General features: G+C 36.9%; 2 protein-coding genes across 3 annotated transcripts in view; one reads left to right on the plus strand and one right to left on the minus strand.

Moving 5' to 3' along the window:
- The window catches only part of LOC128376753 (exostosin-1), a 288,133-nt gene that overhangs the window by 101,792 nt on the left and 161,332 nt on the right, over nt 1-25,009 (minus strand). The window lies entirely within an intron of this gene.
- LOC128376755 (pleurocidin-like peptide WF3) lies at nt 17,851-18,715 on the plus strand. Its single transcript, XM_053336582.1, has 4 exons — nt 17,851-17,899; nt 18,033-18,133; nt 18,482-18,500; nt 18,605-18,715. Exons 2-4 carry the CDS (start codon nt 18,034-18,036, stop codon nt 18,696-18,698), a joined length of 213 nt encoding a protein of 70 aa, XP_053192557.1. The 5' UTR covers nt 17,851-17,899; nt 18,033; the 3' UTR covers nt 18,699-18,715.

Consider the following 25,009-nt stretch of genomic DNA (forward strand, 5'->3'; position numbering starts at 1 on the left):
AATTCTGTCAGATGTAGAACAAGGAAAAAGGAATTTGAGTATCTTTTTTAGCTACATCTGCTTTGTATGATGAGCCTGCTTTCAGGTCAGAGTTCTGCCTTATTGTGTCATAGAAAAAACTCATTTCTGACAGCTGCTCTGTTTTGAATAGAAGCACTTCAGACAGTCTAGTCTGCACACTCCACTTCATTATGTCATGTATCAGCAATATACATTTTTTGCATTGGTGTATATTTGTTTTGTGTTTCCTGACATGTCTATTTTTATCTTGGTCATGTGAAAAAATGTGGGTTTTTTTTGTGTATTTTGAATATTTCTATGTGTACTGTATGTATATGTACATTGTATAAACCCACACAATTTGCTTGTATATGACACCTGTGTATTTTTGCATATACATGTTGATATTCCAATTCCAACAATTCTTGCTCTCTCTCTCTCTCTTTCTGCGTGTGTGTGTGTGTGTGTGTGTATGTGTGTGTGTGTGTGTGTGTGTGTGTGTGTGTGTGTGTGTGTGTGTGTGTGTGTGTGTGTGTGTGTTTTCCATTTGGCCTGCCGCCAGCAGTTCACTTGACTGGTCTGAAGTGAAACAAGGAGACAAGCGGAGCATGCTGGTGGCAACATTCAGCTGTCACTCTCAATATCCCCGTCACACACACACACACACACACACACACACACACACAAGCAACACACATAGTCCTCACAGACACTCTCATTTGCACACACACTGAGAACAGCTCTCCTATTTATCACACACAATGCTCTGCCTAATTAGGGTTGTAATGTGAACAAAGGCAGCAGTCCTATCTGCCACAGCAGACCTCTGAGCACTCAAGTTCAGACAGGAAACCTCTTAGTGAAGTCATGTGGGGTCCTTCACCGGTTTCTCACACACACACACACACACACACACACATACATACAAACACACACACACACACACACACACACACACACACATTGACATACACATAAGCACAGTGGGTTTTAATGACACAGAGAAAAAACACACCATTTTTCACAATTAGACACTTTCAGGGACCTCACATTCACATGACTCCTAAATATGCCATGTCCTGTTCACACACAGATGTGTCGCTGTGGATAAATGCTTCTAAGCTTTATATAGCTCAGAAGAATGATGGCGGTTCACATTTTCTTTTCTACTTCTTTCTCCATCATCTCCCTTGCTTGTGGCAGCATTGTTCGTGCACTTTGTGTTTCTCTGTTTGAACAGGCTCTTAACCCTTACATACTGTTCATATTCTGACTCATATTTAGTCTCTACACCAATTCACATTCATAAATTCCCCATCAGTTATAAATACATAGAAATACAAGACATTCAATAATCACTATTTTATGGTCCAGGAGAACATTTTATAGAATATGAAGAATACAGCAATATGTTTGAAGTAAACACAGGTCACATTTCTACATTTGCATATAACAATGTGTATTAAATGCACACACACACACACACACAAAAGCATTTTATTTCCATTGTTGTATACTGTGGGTCACATTAGGAAAAGTCTGGCTAAAAGAAATGGGTCAAATTTGACCGTGAACAGTATGTAATAGTTAAAGACTATTGGATTCTTAGTAAGCTGGCTACATTTAAAAGGTTTCATTGTTGCCTTCTGTCCACACTACACTGATGTGAGTCTCACCTGAAAATCCACTTTTTTGAAAACATTTTCCATATTGGCTAAATCTGAAAATTAGCTTTTAGGAATCAATGCTCTAATTTTGTCTTTGGAACATAAACAACTTCCTGTTGCTTCCAATGCAGGTTCATTTTAAGAACCAGTTTATTTGGTCAGATAATGTTGTAATGTTGGCCTCTCTGCAGCTGCCGTTTTGAGACTATTTCTGCCAGATTTTGACAGAACCATAATCAATAGATTAATTTGGAGAACCATTAAATGTATGCATAGATTACTACATTTATGAGTCTCCATGAAAATATAGAACATTTAATGCACATTTCAAATGCACTTCAATTTTGTTAATACTGTACACTTGTTTTTGTTGAACTTAGAATATGTACAATAAAATACATAATACTACTAATATAATGATTTAATGATTGACAACTCAGCGTAGCCAGTGTTGTCAACAGGTGTGATTATGTGCCAACATTTAAAAAAAATAAATTCAAATGGTTTCAAAACAGTTTCATGACTAAACTTTGACATATTCAATTCCAGCAACACCTGTAGTATAGAACAACTGATAGACCAACATGTGTAGGCCTTCATCATGAAACACATTACAAAAAAAATAAAAGAATAAAAAAATATACAAAAATAACCAATTATGTGCATCCAGACATGTATCAGCCCATGGATGAAGGCCACAAGCTGAGACGCATTGGTCTATTAATAAAGATATTTGCTCACTTTTTTGATTTTTTTTCCCTTCTCTGTGCACTTTGGAAAACTCTACTAAACTTTAACATATACAGTCTGTGTATATACGGACAAAAGTTGCACGGTCGATGGGAAGACAACAGCAGGGTTTATTTCTACTATATTTTTATTGAGTGGGACTCATTCTCTGGTTGCTGCTCAGATTCTTTAAACACTCCCTTAAAAAGCAAAGCCTGTTCCAATAAATCCAACTAACCATTCGCTATAAAACATCAATTTCTTTATGAAAGCACCTCTGACTGAACTCCTATAGCCACTGGTCATTTTACTATACATATGCCTCATTTCATTCATGTGGGTATTTGCTAAAGGAAGATCTGTTATTGCATATAAAAGTAAAGGGAGCTCTAATTCAGTGTGTAGATACTCCTTAAATGTAGTTTAATAGTATTTAGTATCCAGCAGCTGTATCCTGCAGATGTTTTGAGGATGTGTATATGTTTGTTTTGCTTCCAGTATGCATCCTAATGTGCACCAATGTTCCGTGCACTTCTCTGTAACTTCCCTCGCTCTCTGTAACCTAGTACCAGCCATTGTTATAAACTTTATATTGATTTATGAGTGCATTGTCATCCAGCGAGGTGCCATCATTTTTATACCTTCCTGATGGTGAAAAATGGAAAAGTAACCCGCAGTAACTTCAGTAAGTTAATAATGTGTTTTATTGTGAGTGCCTTTATGTGTGTGTGTGTGTGTGTGTGTGTGTGTGTGTGTGTGTGTGTGTGTGAATGCCACAAGATGAATCTAAATGCAATCTCTGGCTTTGTTTATGTGATATAGGATGTTCCTGCAGCAGCTCTGTAGCATGGAGAACTGTTTACTGTAAGTTCCTAATAAACCAGTGATGGGACGAGCTTGGTTAACTTCTTGGCTCATGCTTGTTCAAACACACACACACATACACACATACATGCACACACATAGAGATAGGACACACAAAACACACATTTTTCTCTGTCTTTCTCTTTCACTCTCACACACACACATATATACACACACAGGCGCGTCCCTGTCCTCCTGCCAGTAATGAAGCAGATAATAAGCTGCTTCACGCTCTGCTGTAGCAAAACCAAAATCAAAACACTGTTGATTTAAGAATCAAAATGCGTACACTCATGGGTTTTTCATCTTCCATGCTCTGTGGCAGTGATGAGGTAGGGCTCGAGTGTGTGTTTGTGTATGTGTGAGTGTGTGTGTGTGTGTCTTTTTCAAGCTGTATATCAAAAGCCTGAGGAGCAGGCAGTGGGTTTTTCTAGGCGGCGTTGAGAATCCATTCCTCGTGCCTCCCGCCTCATTTTGGCTCTCTATATTTCCAAGAAATGATTTTCTGACTTTGACAGTGATGTCGTCACTGAGTTCTCTTTTTTTTCTTCTTTTTTTTCTAATTTTCTGAACTTGTGAAAAAAAGAGAAGAGGAGAAAACAAACCAGGCAAACATGCTGTTTTAAAAGAAGACTCACGGAAATGAAGTATGAATGAAAACTGAGGCTAAGAAGAAATGTATTAGAGTTTAACACTGTTTACATAGATAGTATTATTATTAGTAGTGTTTTATTAAGTACTTTATTTCTTATGTCAATGCCTACAAATCATAAGGTTTTAAAGGCCCTACAGCTCAATAAAAAGGTAAAGTCAGTGATATTTTGTATTTTCAGTACAAATTTTTTCAGTATGTTTCAGTTTATAAAACAGTGTTGTCCCATTTGGAGGAACTATTTCTATTTTTTTCTGTTGTTTGTTTTCTTCTCATGTACAGAAGTTAAATACATAACTATATTCTCCTCTTGGGGGAGCCTACACACTGTATCAATTCATAGCATGTTTAAACAATATGACACACACCAGCACCAGAGTGTTTACCAAAGTACATCAGAGTTTTTGATGCGTTTTGTACATTAAAGTCAACCAGGTCAACTCTAAACTAAACTAGACATATAATACACATTTTAAAATGTATTTGTATATGTGTTTTTCTTTGGAGGAGCTGGTGGCACATGAAAATCTATGTGAACTTTCAGCAGGCAGTTTTGTTATTCTTCCATTGCTTGACACTGCTTTTGATAGCTTCTTACAATATGGATGTCTAGCATGTTAAAAACAAAGGGAACCCTCTCGTGTTCGTACATGCTCTTCTCTCGGTGACGGCGCTGTCAAAACACGCTTGGATGTTCCTTTGCTTGACCCCAATTTTAAATATAAAAAAAACAATCTCCTTCCCATGTTCCCAGTGTGTGGCAATTCAAAGAGAACAAACACATTTCAAAGCACAACACAAAGCATCAAAAATGCCTATATGTGTTTCTGATGGATCTCAGTGGTTGCTGTTGTTGTTGTTGTTGTTGGCCTGGCAGCCCATCAGCCTTCTACAACTGGTTCTTTTTCTCAGTGATCTACATCTGTTGGCTTCTGTTTATCCCTGAGATGCCTTTTTATTGTTTTCTCCACATTGATTTATTTGCGGGACCTCCTCCTGAATACACTTACAGTTTTTTTATAGTAATACTCATATACTGTGTTTCTTAATGAAATCTTTATTTGCATGAAAATCAAATAAAGCTCACCCAAGATTTCTCTTTTTTTAAAATTACCCCTGCTCAGAAAAGACTAAAAAACCTGCAGGAACTCCAAATAAATCAGCAGGAAATCCAAATTTAAATTAAAGCTGCATAATCAAAGGGCTTACACATTCAAATTCACCACATGTATATAACAAACACTCAAGATTTTAATAACGTTCCATTACTGAGGTCTAAAGATAGATAGACACTGAGCAGATCTGAAGTAGGTGGGGTTAAATCTCTAGAAGGAGGAGTTTGTTAAAGTACAAGGCATGGAAATGGCAAAAACGCTGCCAAAATCGCACATTTGAATCGAAATGGCTGACTTCCTGTTGCAGTTAGGGTATGGATCCAAGAGATTTTTTTGTGCGTCTGGACGTGATCCATATGCATACTGAATTTTGTTCACCTACGTCAATCTGGAGTGAGGGGCTTCGAATTTTAAATTGTCCTAAGGGGGCGCTGTAGAGCCATTTCCACAACACACAGCATATCAAATTTTTCACAACTTCTGCCTCATGCGTAAAGTTTAAAGATGGTTTGAGCTTGTTTAGGCCCTCAAAAATGGGCCTTTAGATCCAATAGCGCCTTTGCACCACTTGGTGATCAGACCCTACCAATGCAGAATATCAGGAGTCACTGTTTTACCACCATAAATGCACACAAACAACTTCATGATAAACTTCTATATTGGTCCAACGAATGAGTCCTTGTTTTAAAAGGTGAAAAAACTTTAGTAAACATTATAGAATTAGGAACTAGGAGATACAGGACATTGGGATGCCTCTTGCACTGTAAAAACACATCTGGTCTGACATTTGAGAGGCAGTCGAGTGCGTTAATGTGCATCCTGTCTTCGCAAAGAGGTGCAAATTATGATGCCAGAGGTTGTCTTTTCTCCGTAAGACCATCTGTTTGAACGCACACCCACTCTCTGCCTCACACTGCACTGTGAACATCATGAAATATTGTCAAGAACAAGATGTTCCGGTTATTAAAATGTCAGGAAAACAGCCAATTTTATGGAAATTGTGGTTGGTTTAAAGAAAAATCCATTAGTGACATAGCTTGATTTTAATAAATGAATACAGCATGACGCATGAGTCGTGTCATCAACATAAATCTAAAGTTTAAGAACATGAAGTTGCTTGAAATACACATAACACTAACTCCCATTATTACCCCCTATGTGGAATATCTCTCTGTGGAATGAAGAACAAGTTGACAAAACAATCCCAACTCAAAGTCCACTTACTGTAGTAGCTTTCATATGTGGAATTTTCTCTGTTGTCATGGAGATGGATCTGTTGACATACGAGTTCAGCCTCTGATCCAATGGCGATTTATGAATGTGAAAAAACTCAGAGTTGGGATTATTTTGTCTAATCAAAGTCAAGAATGAACATTAATGCTAAATAAAGAACAGTTTGCCTTGGTAGTCAATATCATAGCAGGTATTATTTTATTTATTATATATTTCCAAAAGACAGAGTGAACAACCACTCCAGTAGAGCTCCAACGATTTCTCAATTAATAGTTTGACAGAATAAAGAAAAATGCCAATATTTTCTGCTTCCAGCTTCTCAATTGTTAATATTTTTCTGATTTCTTTGGTCTGCTATGCCAGTAAATGGAATATCTTTAGGTTGTGGATTGTTGGTCAGTTTGCATCCTGGACTTTTGAAAACAATGCTGAACAGTTTTCACCATTTTCTGCCATTTCACAGTCGATTTACCAAGAAAACACTCTACGGATGTGGTATTTTGAAGTCATTTTGGGTAACAGTTAAAAACAGGATGGTTCTTGCAAAGTCATTTTGAGTGAGAAGCTAGAAAACCAACAGGAAGTCACCCTGACACTTAACTAACTCTAAATATGAGATGGATGTATGCAATAAAACCACTTTAATTCTACAAGTTGATGTATAAATCTGATTTTGAACAACCCCTGAGAAACAATACAGATTAATAATGATATCATTATTAGATGCAGCCTCATGTACAATCCAATACAAAAATGAGCTGTAATACAATCTGCAAACCACTTGCTAATAATCTTAGAGTCATAGAGAATAGAGACTAGCTGATTTTTAAAAAAAGATAATCCTCAGCAGTCTGCTCCATGATCACAAAGCCAATTGGACAGGATTTTGTAGTTTGTTTTTATATCACAAAATACAGTGAATGCAGTGTAGAGTACACTAACAAGCAGGATTATCAGCCAGTTTGTCTCTATACAGTAACTGAGGCTTTTAAATCAATAACCTCACCAGCATTTGGTTTGTGAAGACTTTGCAGACACTTATAAAGTTCCTTCTATATCATCTTTCTCTTCAATATCAACTGTATGACTCCACATTGTAAAAGTAAAAACTATAGGAGGGGATACATTTCATCCCTAAAGAGCACTTGTCTTTGAATCAGCGCCGCCATGAGCAAGAAAATCCTTGTTTCAAATGTTGCATCCTGATTTCCTTCGAAGCTTGTGTCATTATTCAGTTCCAGTATGTTGTTGGAGCAGCCACTCAAGTCTGGCTGCATTAATCCAGGTGTGTATGCCTGTGTGTGTGTGTGTGTGTGTGTGTGTGTGTGTGTGTGTGTGTGTGTGTGTGTGTGTGTGTGTGTGTCTGTGTGTGAGTGTGTATATGTGTGTGTAGGTGTGTGTAGGTGTGTTATGTGCCACTCGTCTGTCACCGGCGAGGGTTTAAAGAGGGATTGAATTAGAGGAAGGATAGCTTTCAAGTAGGGATTAGGCTAAAGCCTGGTCTCTGAGGGTCACTATTCAATAGTCAGTGAGTGGCATGGTCTGTGTGTGTGTGTGTGTGTGTGTGTGTGTGTGTGTGTGTGTGTGTGTGTGTATGTTGTTATGGGATCGTTTTGGGATAATAACCGATTTAACTTTGAAAAACTTTTTAACACTGGTTTATTTTGGAATTCATTGAAACTTAAAAAAAATTATTAAAGTTAACAATAGGCGCTACGCTGTGTGAAAGACTCCACCTTAAAAGTTTGAAGCTGAGTGAGTGAATGTATCTTATTTACCACCTAATACACTGCCAGTCATTTTGTAACAGTGTCACTCAGTTGTTGAAATGTAGTGGACGTAAGAGTTTTATTTTGAAATCTTTTGTGAGAAATGAGATTAGAGGCATTGACACCCTGACAGGTTATCATTTATGCTGCAGTTAGCTTTTCTTCTACACTAACTTTTAATAAATTCTTACTACTAAAGTCAAGCATGTCAGCAGATTTTCCTTGAACGTTAGACTTTTTCAGGAATTAGACATGGCCATGGCTGCTATACCATACAGTAGCTCTCTTGTGCCATTGATTCAGTGTATGTAGTGTGAGCCTGTGTTTGTAATAAGCATGGTGTAGAGCCAGTATAAGGAATGAACACTGTACTGTAAGAACAGAGGAAGTGATTGAAGACTTTTCTTTTAAAATAATAAAATAAATGAGTAATTAGCACTAAAACTAACTCCTAAACTAACTAAAACACAACATATTCTACTCGCTGCCATCAATATTGCACAATTCCAGTATCAGACCATTGTACTTGTTGCTGTTTCAGAGGCCTTCACAACATTTCACATCGTCGTCTTTTCTGTCCGCTTGTCATCGCTTGTTAAAAACTTCCGTTTGTTGCGTCTGAATTGGTTTCGAATGCACAGCTGCTCCTTATCGTTTCTAGCTGCGGTTTTGATGTTTCTGCTTTTTCCCCCGTGAGAAAGCACAATACACACATGCTGACTAACGCATGATGAATTGTGGTCACTTCTCTGTGTACATGTCGCATCATCTTCATACTTGTGTAGGTTTACTGAGTTTGGAGCCAGAGAGTCAGAGGCTTAAATCAACTGTGTTTTATATTTAACATCTATAAATCACATGTTTTTTGAAAAAGACTACATAGAAAGGGTATTACCCACCCACCAACTTATATCAAACAGCATCACACTGCAAGGCTGCTCAGAGTGGCTTTTTAAAGGGTCATCACAACAAAAAAATATGTCTTCATGTTATAATAAAACATTTCTAACAGCAGAATCCAGCCCAAATACAGCACATAATAGTTTCCTATAACAACCCATCTTTAATTACATCAGCCATTATTCTAAAACACAATCATGTATATAAATATAAATGACTGTATGCAATAGTTATGTATTCAATATTTCTAGTAGTATTGTGGGCAAGCAATGATGGTGAAAGTACATTTAATAAAGAGAAAAATACTTGTATATTATCCTCACAGTTATTCAAAAGGCAGAGACATTTCAATTGAATCTCATCACTAGATGTGAGTCTGAACACACTCAACAATTACTATTACATTTGTTCGAGACGGCTGTGTGTGTGTCAGAGGTAGAGCAGGTCTGATCTCTGGCTCCTCCGGTCCGCACGTTTAAGTGTCATTGGGCAAAATACTTAACCCCAAATTGCTCCTGATGGTTGTTCATTGTGTGTGTGTGTGTGAATGGGTGAATGTCAGCATGCAGGGCAAAGTGTTTTGAGTGGTAGGAAGACAAGGAAATGTGCTGTCTAAATGTAGTCCATTTGGCTATTGAACTTTTTCACTGTGCCTGTAAGAGGCTGTGTGAATGTGAACATCTGTGAACATGAAGCAGTGTTTGTGAAGTCATTGTGAGATGGATGAATCAGAAGGGTCTAAGTTTGGAAAGAAGTGTAGCAAAGGCATGAGAAAAATGAACATGACTACTTCCTGGAAAAGAGATTGACAGAAATATTAAAGCAGGGTGGAATAAAAGAAGGGACCAGAGGATGGTTAAGATGTGTCTTTTTCATTTTTTTTTAGCTGATGTTGTGAATTTGTGTCCCTCTGAGACTTCGGTGCTACAGTATGACTTAACTGAGCTCTCTGAGCCAGCAGAGAGGGGCTTACACCTGGATCCAACTCAAACCCTCAGCCTCCTCATTGTCTGTTGATTTGTCAGGATCACGGAGAGACGTCGGTTTCTTGGCATTCCACATCACATAAAACCCTGAAATATCTCACTGTCACATGGATGGAACCACTTCAGAGAGCTAAAGGTTGGATAGAGGCACAGCTGCAGCTAATCTGGAGCCACATAGTTTACACAGCACACGCTACATTCACATGAAGAAAACATTTATATTTGAAAAAGAAAAAAACCACATATATATATAAATGAATGTCATCATTTTATCTACATCTCACTACATAGTGATGATGTGTAATGTGATTAGGTGTGTCACCCAGTGATAGAATATGATTAATTAACAATTAATTAATGTAGCAATTAGTTAAATTAAATCAATAACAATATTTACAGTACAGATCTTTGTAGAATTAATCATAAATAATTACAAAGATTTGTTTAAATGTATGTACTTTTTTTCATATTCATTTATTATAAAGCAACCATGTACCATATTAAACATAACTGTTGTCATCTGATGTATTATACCAGAGTTAGTTTAAAGCTAATTTACATCTGTAGTCCCTTGGCAGGTCACAAGTAACACATAACATAATTATAAAGAGAAGTACATTACACACGCATGCACACACACACAAACACACACACACACGCACACACACACACATGCATAAGCAGTGTTTTAAACTCAACTTTAATTTTATTTGATGCTTGCTGCTCTTGAGGAAGCAGATTTTTGTTGTTGATCTTTTGCTATTGATCATGATTTTAAATGATATTTCACATTCAGTACAACCTGTGACTAACAGCACATTTGGTGCTCACTTACTAACTTACATGCTCCTAAATGTTATCAACACTTAACAAGGGTTAGGGTTAGGGTTGTGTAACAGGGGAAATACAACTGGAAAGAAAAAATACACTGTGGATGTGAATAATGAAGAGTAAACAGGAATAAACAGAAAAGAACAAAAATATTGATCACTACTGTATCAGTGAAGATGATCAAAAGTGCAACACTGCAGTAAAAGCACAAAGTGATATCCTTCTGTGTGTGTTTTTTGCTGAGTTACAGCACTGTATGTATTTTATTCTGACATGTACAAAGAACAACCACAGGGGCATAAATAGAACAACAGACACACTCACTGAGCTTAGTTGTGCAGCTAAAACACAAGATGTATATTTGTTGAAAGCAGTAGATTAATGAGTTCTCATGTCATATTTTTACATTTGGTATATGAACAGTTCAAGAAAGGCAAATGTCTGATGACTCTTTCCCAAGAAAAATGCACTACTGGTCTGCTTACTATATATTGTTCATCAGCTGTGTAGAAAGAGAGACACACGACATGCAGAATCTCCATCAGAAGATTCATATAAAAGGTATTAAAAGGACAAATCAGCTCTAAAATGTGCAAAAGAAAATAATCAGAAATGAGCAGAAGAAGGAAAAACTGAAATTTCACTTTAAATATCTGAAATATCATGTTGTCAGCTAATACTTTATTTAATTAAGTATGTTATAAAATGGCATAAATAAAAATACAAGTCATTAACAAACATTTCCCTATTTTGTCTTCATCGATAGAGGAACTACATTTGAGAAACTAAGTGACGAGAAAAGTGGAAACAACATGAGGAAGTGATAAGTTAGTAATCAAGCTGTTGACACTGATACAGCCAGGACTTTGCATTGTCATCACACTGTTCAGATAGAAAAACACCACAAAAAACACGTGTGCCTGTACTGCTCACACACACATACACACACATACACACACACACACACACACACACACACAGCCCCTCGCTAAACAAACACAGTACTAGATGTGCTGTCACAGGCCTCCAGAACAAATGTTAGTATTTTGTCTCATTAACATCTCAGAACATCATTCAGTTCATCACTCAGTCCTGAGGGTGCTACAATGATTCAAATGCGATCCATACTTGACTGAATACTTCAATTCATATTTTCCTTAATGTCGATTTCTAAGATGACAAGACAGATGCACTGTTGTTATAAGATAATCAAATCAAAAGAAGTAAAACTAGGTTAAACTTTGTGTCTTTTGTCGATGTTTGTATAGAACAGACGAGTCACCGTGGTAACATGGTTGTATGTTGGATACATGCATGTCAAAATGCTACATCAATAGTGTTGTGCACATTGTGTATGTAAATTTCCAAGAACTCTGCTTCCGTGCATCAAGCAACCCAACAAAAATAACATTACATGAGTATTCATTACAGCTCCATGTTCAAAGTCAATCCTTATTCATGGTGTGAAATCCTGTTTTAAAAAATAAATAAATATATATATATATATTTATTTCTTTTACAAGAAGAGAGTGATAATGGGAAGAGCCAATTTTAATGTAACCAGTAACCCTTAATCCTGGCAGGTTGCACTCTATATGCAATGCACAGAGCAACAAGAGACACCTAATTATGACTCATCGTCTGCTTCATACCCATATTATTTTATAACCAAAAAAAATAAGTAAATGTGACTGTTTTGACTTGGCAATGGTTGTGACTTACTCATACTGATCATATAATGATGATGAAAAAATGTGTAAAACATGACCTCCAGGTTTTTATGTTTGTAACTAGAGCTTCAAAAAAGCTGAAAATGTGAATATTTCCTTTTTCTTTTAGTCCTGTATGATAGGAAACTTTAGGTTGTGGATTGTTGGTCAAAAAACAAACATTGTAGGTTGCAGCTTGGGTTGTGGGAAATGATGACCTGGCGTTTTACAGATGAAAAGTCACATTAAGTAGTCAAGTAAATTTGTAAAAGTATCCAGTCCATATAGTATCCATAGTATACAGTAAAGAGTATGTACTATTAGTACTAAAGGTATGGTAAAGAATGGCCAACACAGTGATTATTAGAACATTAACACATGGACTTAGATCAAATGACCAACAACAGGCAAATAATCAGCAGTTGTCGTACTATTCAATATATAATTTGATCATCATTGTAAAGGAAGTTTCAACATCCATTCTGTATGATGATACCTTTCCTCACACAACTCACACATAGTTTCCTTGCTGGGGCATCAATTAAGACATCAGCTGTTCACATCACCTGGTCTTATTTAACCAATAGCATAGTAACATGCCTTCATTGTCAGTCTATTATATTGTGGCTGTCCTTTTTTAAATATGTGTTATCCTTGCTCTATTCAAAATCTCCTTGTAGAGTCCAAGTGCCAAAGACTTTTAACAATACCTAATCATTAATATCAGCCCTCATCAGCCAGACAAGAGCCAGACAATTAGACCTGGATATAGAACCTCATTCTGGGACCAACTTCAGTGGTATTTATCCTGCAGTAGTAGCTGTGAACACATCAATGAAACCTCAGTGGGTTAGGTGCTGGATACAAAATCTATTAAATAACAAGTGAATACAACCAAATGTTGTCTTTTTGCCAAAGATACATGCAGAGAAATAAGAGTGTAATCTTTCAAAATAAAGTTCCAAGTAATAAAGTGTCCTTGTGGCTTACTGCACATGGTTTTCTGGAGTGTACTATAATGAAGGCCTTAAGTTAAAGAGTGCTTTCACCAGTGTCAATTAGCAATCAATATGTTTTTTTATGAAGCATAGCAGTAGTCTTGCCAAGCTTCAGGGTAAATAAGCAGCTGTGTCACATCATCCAGCAAAGGCCACTTATTGAAAGAGTGAGACTGCACATTGATGACAAGATGAGATGCTTCGTCAATATGAGGCTGCATCCAATAACTATAATCTTGTGATTCTTTTTCATAAATAAATGAATCATTCAATCTCAAAAGAATCTGAAAATGTTGAAAAATACCCATCGTAATATCTCACAGTTCAAGATGACACTGTCTAAATAGCTTGCTTTGTCTGCCCAGTAGAGCAAACAACCTACAAATTACAATTACAAAGACATTAAACTGAGAAGGCAGAAGATTCTTCATATTTGAGAAGTTGAAAGCTGACTTTTTTCTTCTTTTTTTGCTTAATTCCTCATTGTTTACTAGTTGCCTAATCACTGAAACTGAAAGCATGAATGTGATGAAGTAATGAGAAAACCTCAACCTTTGGATACGTGTTTAAGATAAGATCAATAAACACTCTGTCCTAAAAGCAAAGAAACACTTTCACTTTTTTTCTGCAAGATTGCTAATCATTACACAATAACTAAAGGAATCCAGCCTTCCACATATAAAGAGCAGGGTATATGTCTACCTGTAAACACACATATTTACATCCCCCTGTGAATATCTTCTCTTCTTTAGAAAAGCCTTTTGACTTTGACTGCATCAGTGGAAAGGTAAGAATCTCATACTTCAACCTGATTTAATTGGATTAGTAAACAAGAGAAATGATGTTATGCCCAGTTAATAAAGTTAATAAATAAGAAAATGTTAAATGTGACCACTGTGATTTATGTAGAATGAAGTGTACTGCCGCCTTTCTCGTGCTGTTCATGGTCGTCCTCATGGCTGAGCCTGGAGAGAGTTATGTTGGAATGATTGTTAATGGATTGATGCATGGTATCTGCGAGTGTCATGTGTCCAACAACAAGTCTAATACTAACCAAAGGGATTTTGCACCTAAACATAACCAGACCTGAATCACAGCATTGTCACACCATAAAACATCATGATGTTTTTACCAGATATTTGTAAAAGTTGTACAAAGCCAGAGTACATTACTACAGCTGCTAGTATGTAACAATGTAACCACAGGTCATTTTTGCAGGCTTGAAATTGAAACCTGTACTGTTGTCAAGTGATTCACAATGTCTTAATATTACACCACAGATTAACACTAATATTTGTCTTTTTGCAGATGACACAATTTTTTATTATTGTGCTGGCTTGACAATTATACTCTATAACTGTACAACTTAGAACTTTAGAAAATCTGCAACTCTCCTTCAGTCATGGCAGGATGGTCAGCCAAAACTAGACGCTGAGTACCAACTTTCTCATCCTCTCTATTTGATCAATACTTGTGTCTATAAAACTATAGAAAATAGTGATTGAGTGAGTGAGACATCATTGTTTCAACACTAGTCCTTTATCAATGTCTAGTCTAGCTTGCAACTTGAAGGCAAGGAAGTGATGGGGGAGGAAGCTGTGCATGAAGTGACACTGGTTTTGTGGTAGAGAATAGATTATCTATTCCTTTACATATGCAATAGGATTATGTGTTAACCTTTCCTGTAATATGACATAATATGACACATACAATGACCCAACTATTCAGTGCTGTATAAATAAAGAGAGGCGAACCTGCAAACCAGTAGCCATAGTTATCTACTTTAAGTGACTCTCATAATACTCTGTTTGACAACAGTCTTTTGTCTGAATCAGCGGAAAGGTGAGAATGAAATATTTCAACCTCTCTTACTTATATATATTGTATTGTACAAGTATTTATGATTGTGTATCATGACCACATTACCAAGTATTCTGATTTTCAAAGTCTTTATTTATCTATGTATTTATAATGTATTTTCTTCTTTTTAGGATGAAGTGTACCGTGATCTTGCTTGTGTTGTCCATGGTCGTCCTCATGGCTGAACCTGGAGAGTGTATTTTCGGGTTGATTTTCAAAGGAATTACTCATGGTATGTTCATTGAAACTATGATACTTTTATTGCCAAACAATCAAACAATTTGACATGATATGCAAAAGTGTATTTATAATAATAATATATATGTTGGCAAAATGAAATTGAATCACTTTACTTAAATAACTGCACATCTAGGATTATCACAAGTAACAAAGCAATTTAGTACTTTCATCACTAATGTTAGTCATTACACCTGAGGTTATTGTATGTTTGTATGTTGTATTATTACATTGTAATATATATAATAGCATAATATTTATAGTATTTAGTACTATTTTATAGTATTTTGAACCTGTTTTTTAAGAATTTTGGATTTTTTCAGTTTTAAGATTTCCTGTAAATTCATAATCCTGTAGCATATGTGTTCATATTGAATTCATTATTTTTATTGCCCTGTACTATAATGGAACATGTTATGATATTGAAATGTTCAGATTTTATGTAATTTTCATTCTTTATTTATTTTTTGTTTTATTCAGTTGGCGGTTTGATCCATCGGTAAGAACTTGAATTACTTGTATACCACTACTATTATTATATTTATGAATATAACTGAATTGACATGTGCTTCTCTTCTCATTCTGAATCTTCTCTCCTCCCACCAGACTTATCCAAAGAAGGCGCCATGGACTGGATGTGCAGGTTGTGGAGGTGGACAAACGTGCAGTGGATTACAACCCAGGGAGGCCTGGTTTTAATTAAAGTGGCCACTTGAAATATGTTTTGAATGGAAAAATGTCTTTCCATTCCAGTTAAGAAAATACATACATAGCTACCAAAACAACCAATATAAACAACATTGCTGAATATATATATATGTGTGCATTTAAAGCTTATATTGAGAAATTTGAATGGATTTTGGAATTTGAAATAAATCTGCTTTGCATCATGACTCCTCAGAACATGTCTCATTCAAAAATGCTATTTGATTATGGTGATTACTGGATTTTAACTTTTAACTTTAATCTCATACTATATTAACTAGAGATGTCCCAAACCGCATATATTTTAAAAGATGGGTATCGACTAATTTGAAGCTGATCAAATGTAGATCCTGTCATTCCTGAACTCTTTGTCAACCTCAGCCTGCTGTTGCAGTGCTGATCTACTTTAAAACAGCTCACAGTGTGGGCATTTTGCTGGTGTATGTGAGTGAATATTAGTGTGTGATTCACTAGACTCTGACTCTTACTCTCTCTAATTGGCTCAGGTCATATCAGCTGCCACCAATTAGTGTTTCTGTAGTTCCAACTTCAACAATATGAGACACCTTTTCCTGGTGGATCCCATCACATCAGTCTAAGGAGTTACTTTCTCCCAGTTAAACTTTCATTCATATCAGATCAATCTGATCTCAACTGATCACTTTATTAGTTCTGAACCAGGACATTTGGTATTTGGATTAAGTGGCATAAGAAAAATGTGTGTTCCAATGTCAGTAGGCTACATGTGTCAGATAGATTATAAATGGACATCTTATCTTCTGCTTCCATATAAATATAAGTATCAGACTCAGTGCCAGAAAAACTTAAATCTACTTCCTTCATATTAACCACACAATAACAGTGTGTTTTATCAGATTTGGGGAGGTAGTGCGTAAATGGGCATGGTGCACATGCATTTAGGGTGTGTATAAATCTCGGCATGTCTCTTAATTGATCATGGGTGTGTTTTGAGGGTGACGTGCGGTAAACCAAACAGGGTGTCATCTCCCATTCCCTTTAGTAACCAGGTGTGCTTTCACTTTAGCGGATTGCTATTAATAATAAGTAACAGAGGGAAAGGATCTGATCATGCTCAAATCAAAACAAACTTTCTTCTCCTCTCTGTGATTATCTTAAGACTAACTTTTGTTATTGAGTGATCTGTAGCTTGCTTTACTGATTATTTGATTCATACATTTGTCAATAAAACTATAGAAAATTGTGAAATAGTGAGTTATTTTTGAAAAAGAGAAAGTAGTATATCCTCACATTTTAAGAAAATCCAACCAATCCAATCCCATACATTTTTGCCTGAAGAAAAAAGTGCTTTTCTGTCAGTTGATGACGCATTGTTTCAGCACTATAGTCATTCATTCATGTAGTCTAGCTTGCAACTTGAAGTCAAGGAAGTGATGGGTCAGGGGAAGCTCTGCATGAACTGACAATGGCTTTGTGGTTGAGAATAAAATGATTGTCCACACCTCCCAGATGCAATGAGATTAGACTAAATATGACACAATCAATTTTTCAGTAGTGCATAAATAAGAGGAAAACTTGCCAATCAGTAGTAGCTACCTACATCCCTTGTGACAATACTCACTTTGCTCTGTTTGTGAACAGCCTTTTGTCTGAATCATTGGAAAGGTGAGAATGAATTATTTCAACCTCTTTTACTTGTGAAATATAAAGAGAATTTGTGATTGTGTATCATGACCACATAGGCTGGGTTATCAAACCGTTCTGATTTTCAAAATCTTTCTTTCATCCTCCTTTTTAGGATGAAGTGTACCGTGGTCTTTCTTGTGTTGTCCATGGTTGTCCTCATGGCTGAACCTGGAGAGTGTTTTATCGGGATGCTTATCCATGGAGCCATACACGGTATGCCCACTGAAACAATTCAACTTGGATATGTCCAAATTGCCACTGTGATAAACACATTTTTAATGACAAATTACTGTAACTTTGAAGGGTTTCTGGATTTGTGGTTTGGTTCAGTCAACAACTATTCCCTGTATTGCCGCATGTGACTAAAATTGTCACTTCTAAGTTAAATAAAAACTGCAGTGCTCAGCTGTTTAAGGAAATTACTCAGCCATTTTTAAAACAATGTTTAAATATTTTGATGTGTTCATATTTAATGAATTATTGTTGCTGTCCTAGACAATAATGGATAATGTTATGATGCAGATTTTATGTAATGTTTTTCTTTTTTTTTGTTTCATTCAGTTGGCCGTTTGATCCATGGGTATGTTACTTGTATACCTATCCACTACCACTATCATATGTATTAATATAGTTGAATAGACACATCCTTTTCTTGCCATTCTGAATCTTCTTTCTTTCCACCAGGCTTATCAAAGGACACCATGGATTGGATGTGGAGCTTGTGGAGGTGGACAAACGTGCAGTGGATTACAACCCAGGCCGGCCTGGTTTTGATTAAAGTGGCCACTTTGAAATATCTTTTGAATGGGGAGAAAAAATATTTTCTTCCACCTAAGACAATAAGTCCAGAGATGCCAAGGCAACCAATATAAACCAATATATTGCTGAATATCTATATGTTTGCATTTAAATGTTTTGAGAAATGTGAATGGATTTTGGAATTTGAAATAAATCTGCTTTGCATCATGACTCATCAGAACATGTCTTATTCAAAAATTCTATTTGATAATGGTGATTAATAGAGTTTTACTTTTAACTATAATGTCATAATATCATACTAGAGATGTCCCATAATGGGTATATTTTAAAAGATGGGTATCGACTAAAATGAAGCTGATCAAATGTAGATCCTGTCATTCCTGAACTCTATGTGCACCTCAGCCTGCTGTTGCAGTGCTGATCTACTTTAAAACGGCCCACAGTGTGAGCATTTTGCTGGTGTATGTAAGTGAATATTAGTGTGTGATTCACTAGACTCTGACTCTTACTCTCTTACTCTTAATTGGCTCAGGTCATATCAGCTGCCAACAATTAGTGTTTCTGTAGTTCCAACAACTTTTCTCTAGTGGATCCCATCACATCAGTCTCAGGAATTACTTTCTCCCAGTTAAACTTTCAATCATATCAGATCAATCTGATCTCAACTGATCAGTTTATTAGTTCTAAACCAGGACCTTTGTTAGTTAGATTAAGATGTGTGTACCAATGTCAGTAGGCTACACGTGTCAGATACATATTATATCAACATTATTTTATCTTATCTTCTGCTGCCATATAATAAATATAATATGCTAAAAAAGGAGGATCTGGATTAACCACACAATAACTGTTTAATCAGAAATGGGGGGGGGGGGGTATAGAATGAGCTAGCAATATACTATAATATACTGCAATACTATAAGCAAAGAGGCAAGCAGGTCAAGGAACCAACTTGCTGACTCATTTGCCTTCCAAGAAGAAACACAAAGGCCAGCACTGCAGCATAAAGACTGCTTCTCACATGTCACTTGAGTCAGTGCAACACAATGCAACCAGCTGCAGTAAACTGAGTGTTCTTTGTGCCAAGGAGTTTTGTCAAGTGATTACACAAATGACACAGAAATATAATAATGTAGAATAAGGAATATTACTTAAACTGGAGATAATGTCTAAATGTAGTGATAATGCCATGGATTAGTATTAAACATGGATGTGATCTGAAAAGTACCTTAAACATATTTGTTTGTTCGACTCAGGTTGAATTGTAGAATGACTTCAGTTTTCTTTGTGAGATAAGCATCTTTATTCTGTTAAATACAATGAGCATGTCAGTTTTATCTTTTCCTGTGTTGCACAATACCAGACAAATCATGAGTATGTGAATTCATCTAGAGGGATGTGTGAGCAAGGGCGTAGGCACATAAGAACTGTAGATGTAATTGGATAAAAACTACAATTTATGATGATTTTCTTATTTATTTGGTGCTTTAATAAACTGATCTTATTATTTATCAGTAACTCTAAGATTGCAAATGTATGAATGACTTCGTCAGTCAGTGAATCAATTATCTCTTTCAACCTTTTACCTCTGGAAGCACAGTCAATATTGCCTGTAATGACTGCTATACACTAGAATCAACAGAATGTATGCTTTCACTGTACACCCTGCCTCACATTTTACTAATGGCACCCAATTCACAAAATGTAATATATCAATGTGTCTCATCTCTACTGCACTCATATCAGTAAATCGGTAGAACAGACATGGTTAAAAATGACAGCACAGTACAATGCAAGCCAACAGTCCCATGAAATACCATACCAGTAAAATTCCTGTCACCATAGCCACTCAAATAACCTCGTCTTCCAACAGAGAGACCCTACTAGCCTGCTTGTGTTGAGTACATGTCAGAAAAGAGATGTTATTTGTTTTCAGGATAGATACTCATGTCCAACATTAGCTGTACTGCTATAATGGAAGCAAGGATTTGCATAACCCAAAGATGAACCATCTTGGGTGACTCCATTGCCTTCCATACAGATGAATGAGATTCAGATGTTTTCTGTGATGACCTTCATGATGCAAAGATGAGGCGAATCAGGAGTTCTTTCGTACTGACTTAATAAATGAGTTAATATGAGCTTGGATCATAAGACTACATGCATGAGGCATATGACAATGAGTGACCAAGAGGGAACAGCATATATAGGGTCCAGGCATGTCAGCATCTGGAGCACATGGGGCCCTGCCAAATATTTTTGTCCAATATGCTAGCACTTTTCAGTAAGTTGAGAAGAAACCCTCTAACGTCAGATATTCCACTTATTGAGTTCTAGACCATACTGTGTTCCAAATATGGAATATGGATATAAAAAACATATTAACAATGAAACGCCAAAACTGTCACATCATTCAGTCCAACGGTGACACTGACTAAACTGAATGGTTTTTATATGACCAAAGAGTACTGGAGAGGAAAAAGATGAGAGAATCTACATTAACATTTAGAGTGTAGGGGAAAATACTAATACTAGTGTCTTAATACAAGGTTAATGTCATGGAGATGATTTAAGCTGTCTTTTTGACTCTGGGTTGAGGTAAACTGAAAAAGTCTAACCCATAACAACATTAACTTCCTTGACAAGATTAGATCAGCATCATCATCCTGATAAGCAATTGGCTCCCACCCTACCAGCTTCCTTCATGATAAACACTGAGAAACAACAATGTGTGATTTTTGTGGCTATAAAAGAGTTGTGCATCTGAAAGCCGTTAACACAAAGAGATTCACGTCACCTTGGCATCAGCTCATTGATTTTACCCTCAATCAGAAAGGTAAGAACGGAATAGGGCCATGCAATTTATTTAGGAGTGAGATAGTTTATTTTAGGAATTGTTATTGTATGTTATTAACCTTAACCCTAACACGTAAAAAGATCACTTTTTGAAAAGTCCACAATTTTAGAAGCATTCTCTGTGTTTGCTTCTTGTTTCCAGGATGAAGCTGTTTGTACTCTTCCTCGTGTTGTCTATGGTCGTCCTCATGGCTGAACCTGGGGATGCTTTTTTTCACCACATTTGGAGAGGCATTAAACACGGTAAGCAACCAAGTCTGCATAGCATGCATTTTGACATGACATAGCTGGAAAAGCACAGGTGTGACTGAGCATTTATACCCCAGGGCGTGTCACATCTAAAAAGTAATGCAGCCACTATTGAAGTTATTAATTAAAATCTGGGTCTGCTATAACATAAAAATATCTGTTGTGATAAAGGCCAATTTTTATGAGTTGAATGGCTGAAACACATGTAAATGAATGCATGTATTTGAAATGTGTAAATATAGAACCTGGCCATGTAGGATAGGTTTGAATATTGAATCGAAGTGGCTGGGGAGAGGGAAGTCTGGTAATATTGAATCTCAGTACTTTTTAGTACTAACTGAAATTCCAGTTGTGCTGAATATTGAAAACTATCAACTCTCAAACTTCTTAGTCTACTTTACTTATTCTTGGATCAAATATTTACCTATATAAATGTTAATGTTAGCCTTTTTTTAAATAAAAGTATTATATATCTGTTTCGGGTTAAGACAATGTTACAATGTAATGCATTTTAGTTGTTTGAACATGTTTATATTCCCCAAATAAAGGTATTGCAGAAAGATCATGTTTTGTTATTGATATCGGAACTCAGATAATTTAGGGCACACAAGTATGCACAATAACTTAATGGTTTACACCTTGCAATGCATTAATGATGCATTATATACTTCATATAATGATGTTAAAAGTGTATTGATTCATGTGATGTGTAATACAATGTGAGGAATTAAGCATGAACATAATTATATTTTCTCATGTCTTTTATATTTAGTTGGCAGATTTGTCGGCAAGTAAGGACTTCTGCTTCTTACCACTATATTACCACAAATAATGCTTTTGTTGCATGTTTCTATGTTATGGAGCTGAACAATCTCTCTGCACCCATCAGGATGCTCACAGGCCCGGACCAGAAGAACGATGACCAGCAGCAACAATCTGACCAACAGCAGCCCTGAATCTATGATGGTCCCCAGAAGGACCCAAAATAAATGCTTAACCCTAACCCTAACCCTAAGCCTTGCTCTTCAGCATAAGACAAAGATTATTTACTCACTGTCAATCATTGCTTGAAAACCCTAATCCTAACCCAATTGATTTTGTAAAAAATGATTGTCATTTGAAATAAATTTGCATCGCAAAAAGCCAAACCATTTCTCCTTTGTCTTATTTAATGGAAAAATCTGAATAAATGAATATGAAAATGATGTGAATTGTGAGGTGACACTTGTGGTTGGAGATACGGGAGTTGAACAGCGGTCTCCTGCAAAGTCCACTTTTTGGCACTTTTTAATCTACCCATTCATTCAACTGGCTACCTCCAAATATGGAAATTTGTACCTATATAGATGTCATAGATGGCGTCTGTCACTCAAATGTTGTGTAAGCATGAAAAAATTTGAATATTCGTGTCCAAGTACACAAATCTATAGATTAAATTTAGTGAGTATTCCTGAATGGCAGTGAGGCTGGGTTACACTTCATTGAGAAGTCATTGAGCACAAGACAGAATTACATCAGGGTCTGGTAAAATGACTGTATTGCACTGCAAAGTACAATAACTGACACCAAATGACCAAATACCAAATGTATTGCTTTCATTTCAATTTGAAAAAGTTGGTAATAATCACACTTTACATCTGCAGTGTTTAGGGCCTAAAATAATAAGTCCCATTAAGATTCATCTCATTCTGGAGGTTGGAGGTTATATCTTACTAGACAGTTATATTTAAGTCACTAGTAAATCCATAAAATGAGACAAGAATATGTGGTACGGCAAAATTATAAAGTATTGGGTCACCTGGAGTTTCTAGCTTTAAATTGGATCCATACCTGTATCTTCTTGTGGTCATGCCACATTCTGTCATCTTGTGGCAACATCAAAATCCACTTATAATAAAAGTTTTACTTATTTATTAACAAAATTGACATTCTGATAGGACTGACAGATTTGCATAATTTCATTTTATTAACTAAGAGTCATGATGATGTCTCACTGTGATTAAGGTAAATGGAGAAAAAATGTGTGCGCTGTTTCTAGTTTAAACTAGATGAGGGTGTTGTGAAATGCCGTAGATTTAGTCATCTGGTTCAAGAAATGTAATTACTGTTGTGGCTCCCCAGCAGCCAGCAGCCAGGCAGCCCAGCACAGGTGCTGGTAATTCCAATCAGCCCAGCTGCTCCTCATCAACATCAGGACTGCTGGAGTATAAGAGGAGGCTGAGAAGGGGCGCTCGTCGCTTGAACGTTGACTACTGTGGTCAGTCTAGCCTGCTGTGTCTCATAGCTTGTATAGTCTTGTGAATGCTCGCTTTCACTGCCTATTCCAGTTTTCCCTGTTTAAATCCTGTTCTTCTGTGTTCCAGGCTCCCTCCATAACCCCAGTGTCTCCTCGCTCATCCGAAGCTCCTCTCAACCGCCTCCTGGATCCTCTTCCCTCATACCTCTCCCTGGAAACTTCCCCCTTACCTCCTCGGTCAGCGCCCCCTCATTTTCAGAGTAAATAAACACTTTTGGACTAAAGAAACATTGTTCTGTGTCTCTGTCTCTGGGGTATCTGGCACATTTGGCTACGCCACTGTCTGAGCGTAACAGAACGTTCAAGCCTAGATGAGCCAAGCCGGGTCCCCAGGGGCAGGGAATCAGACACCAGAAGATCTGAGAGGTATGATTGCCAAACAGGCCTATGACCTTGCCGAGCTGCAGAAGGAGTTGAAGCAGGCTTTTCCCACTGTTCAATCTCAGATTGCTGCACTTGAAGTTTCATCTCAGTCCACAGTAGGAATTGTGGCAACTCTGGCCAACCATGTGAGCACCATCTCCGGAGCCTTGGCCAACATTCAGGAGACCCTGGATACCCTTTCAGCCCAGACCTCAGTTTCTGGAGTTGCGGCTTCCGTTGCAGACACCAGCCCCAGCTCCCCCAGCGTGGCATCTGGCTCCATGGTCTCTCCAGCCCCCCTGCACTCCCAATCCGAGCCCAATATCGTCAGTCCTAGGCCGTACGATGGTGACTTTAACCGCTGTCGGGGTTTCCTTGCTCAATGTGAGTTACTTTTTACTCATCAGCCCTCCAGATATTCTTCAGATGGGTCTAAGATAGCTTTGGTCATGTCCCTTCTGGTCGACGAGGCCCTCAGCTGGGCCATAGCCGCAGTTGAGGGCAACCCTGCTCTTATTAATGATTTTTCTCTGTTCAAGAGGGAGTTCCAGGCGGTGTTCAATCAC

The sequence above is a fragment of the Scomber japonicus genome, chromosome 17 (assembly GCF_027409825.1).
Source record: "Scomber japonicus isolate fScoJap1 chromosome 17, fScoJap1.pri, whole genome shotgun sequence".
Lineage (NCBI taxonomy): Eukaryota > Metazoa > Chordata > Actinopteri > Scombriformes > Scombridae > Scomber > Scomber japonicus.

Coding starts and splice junctions, on each gene's coding strand:
- LOC128376755 (XM_053336582.1), top strand. CDS start 18,034: ATGAAGTGTACCGTGGTCTTTCTTGTGTTGTCCATGGTTGTCCTCATG.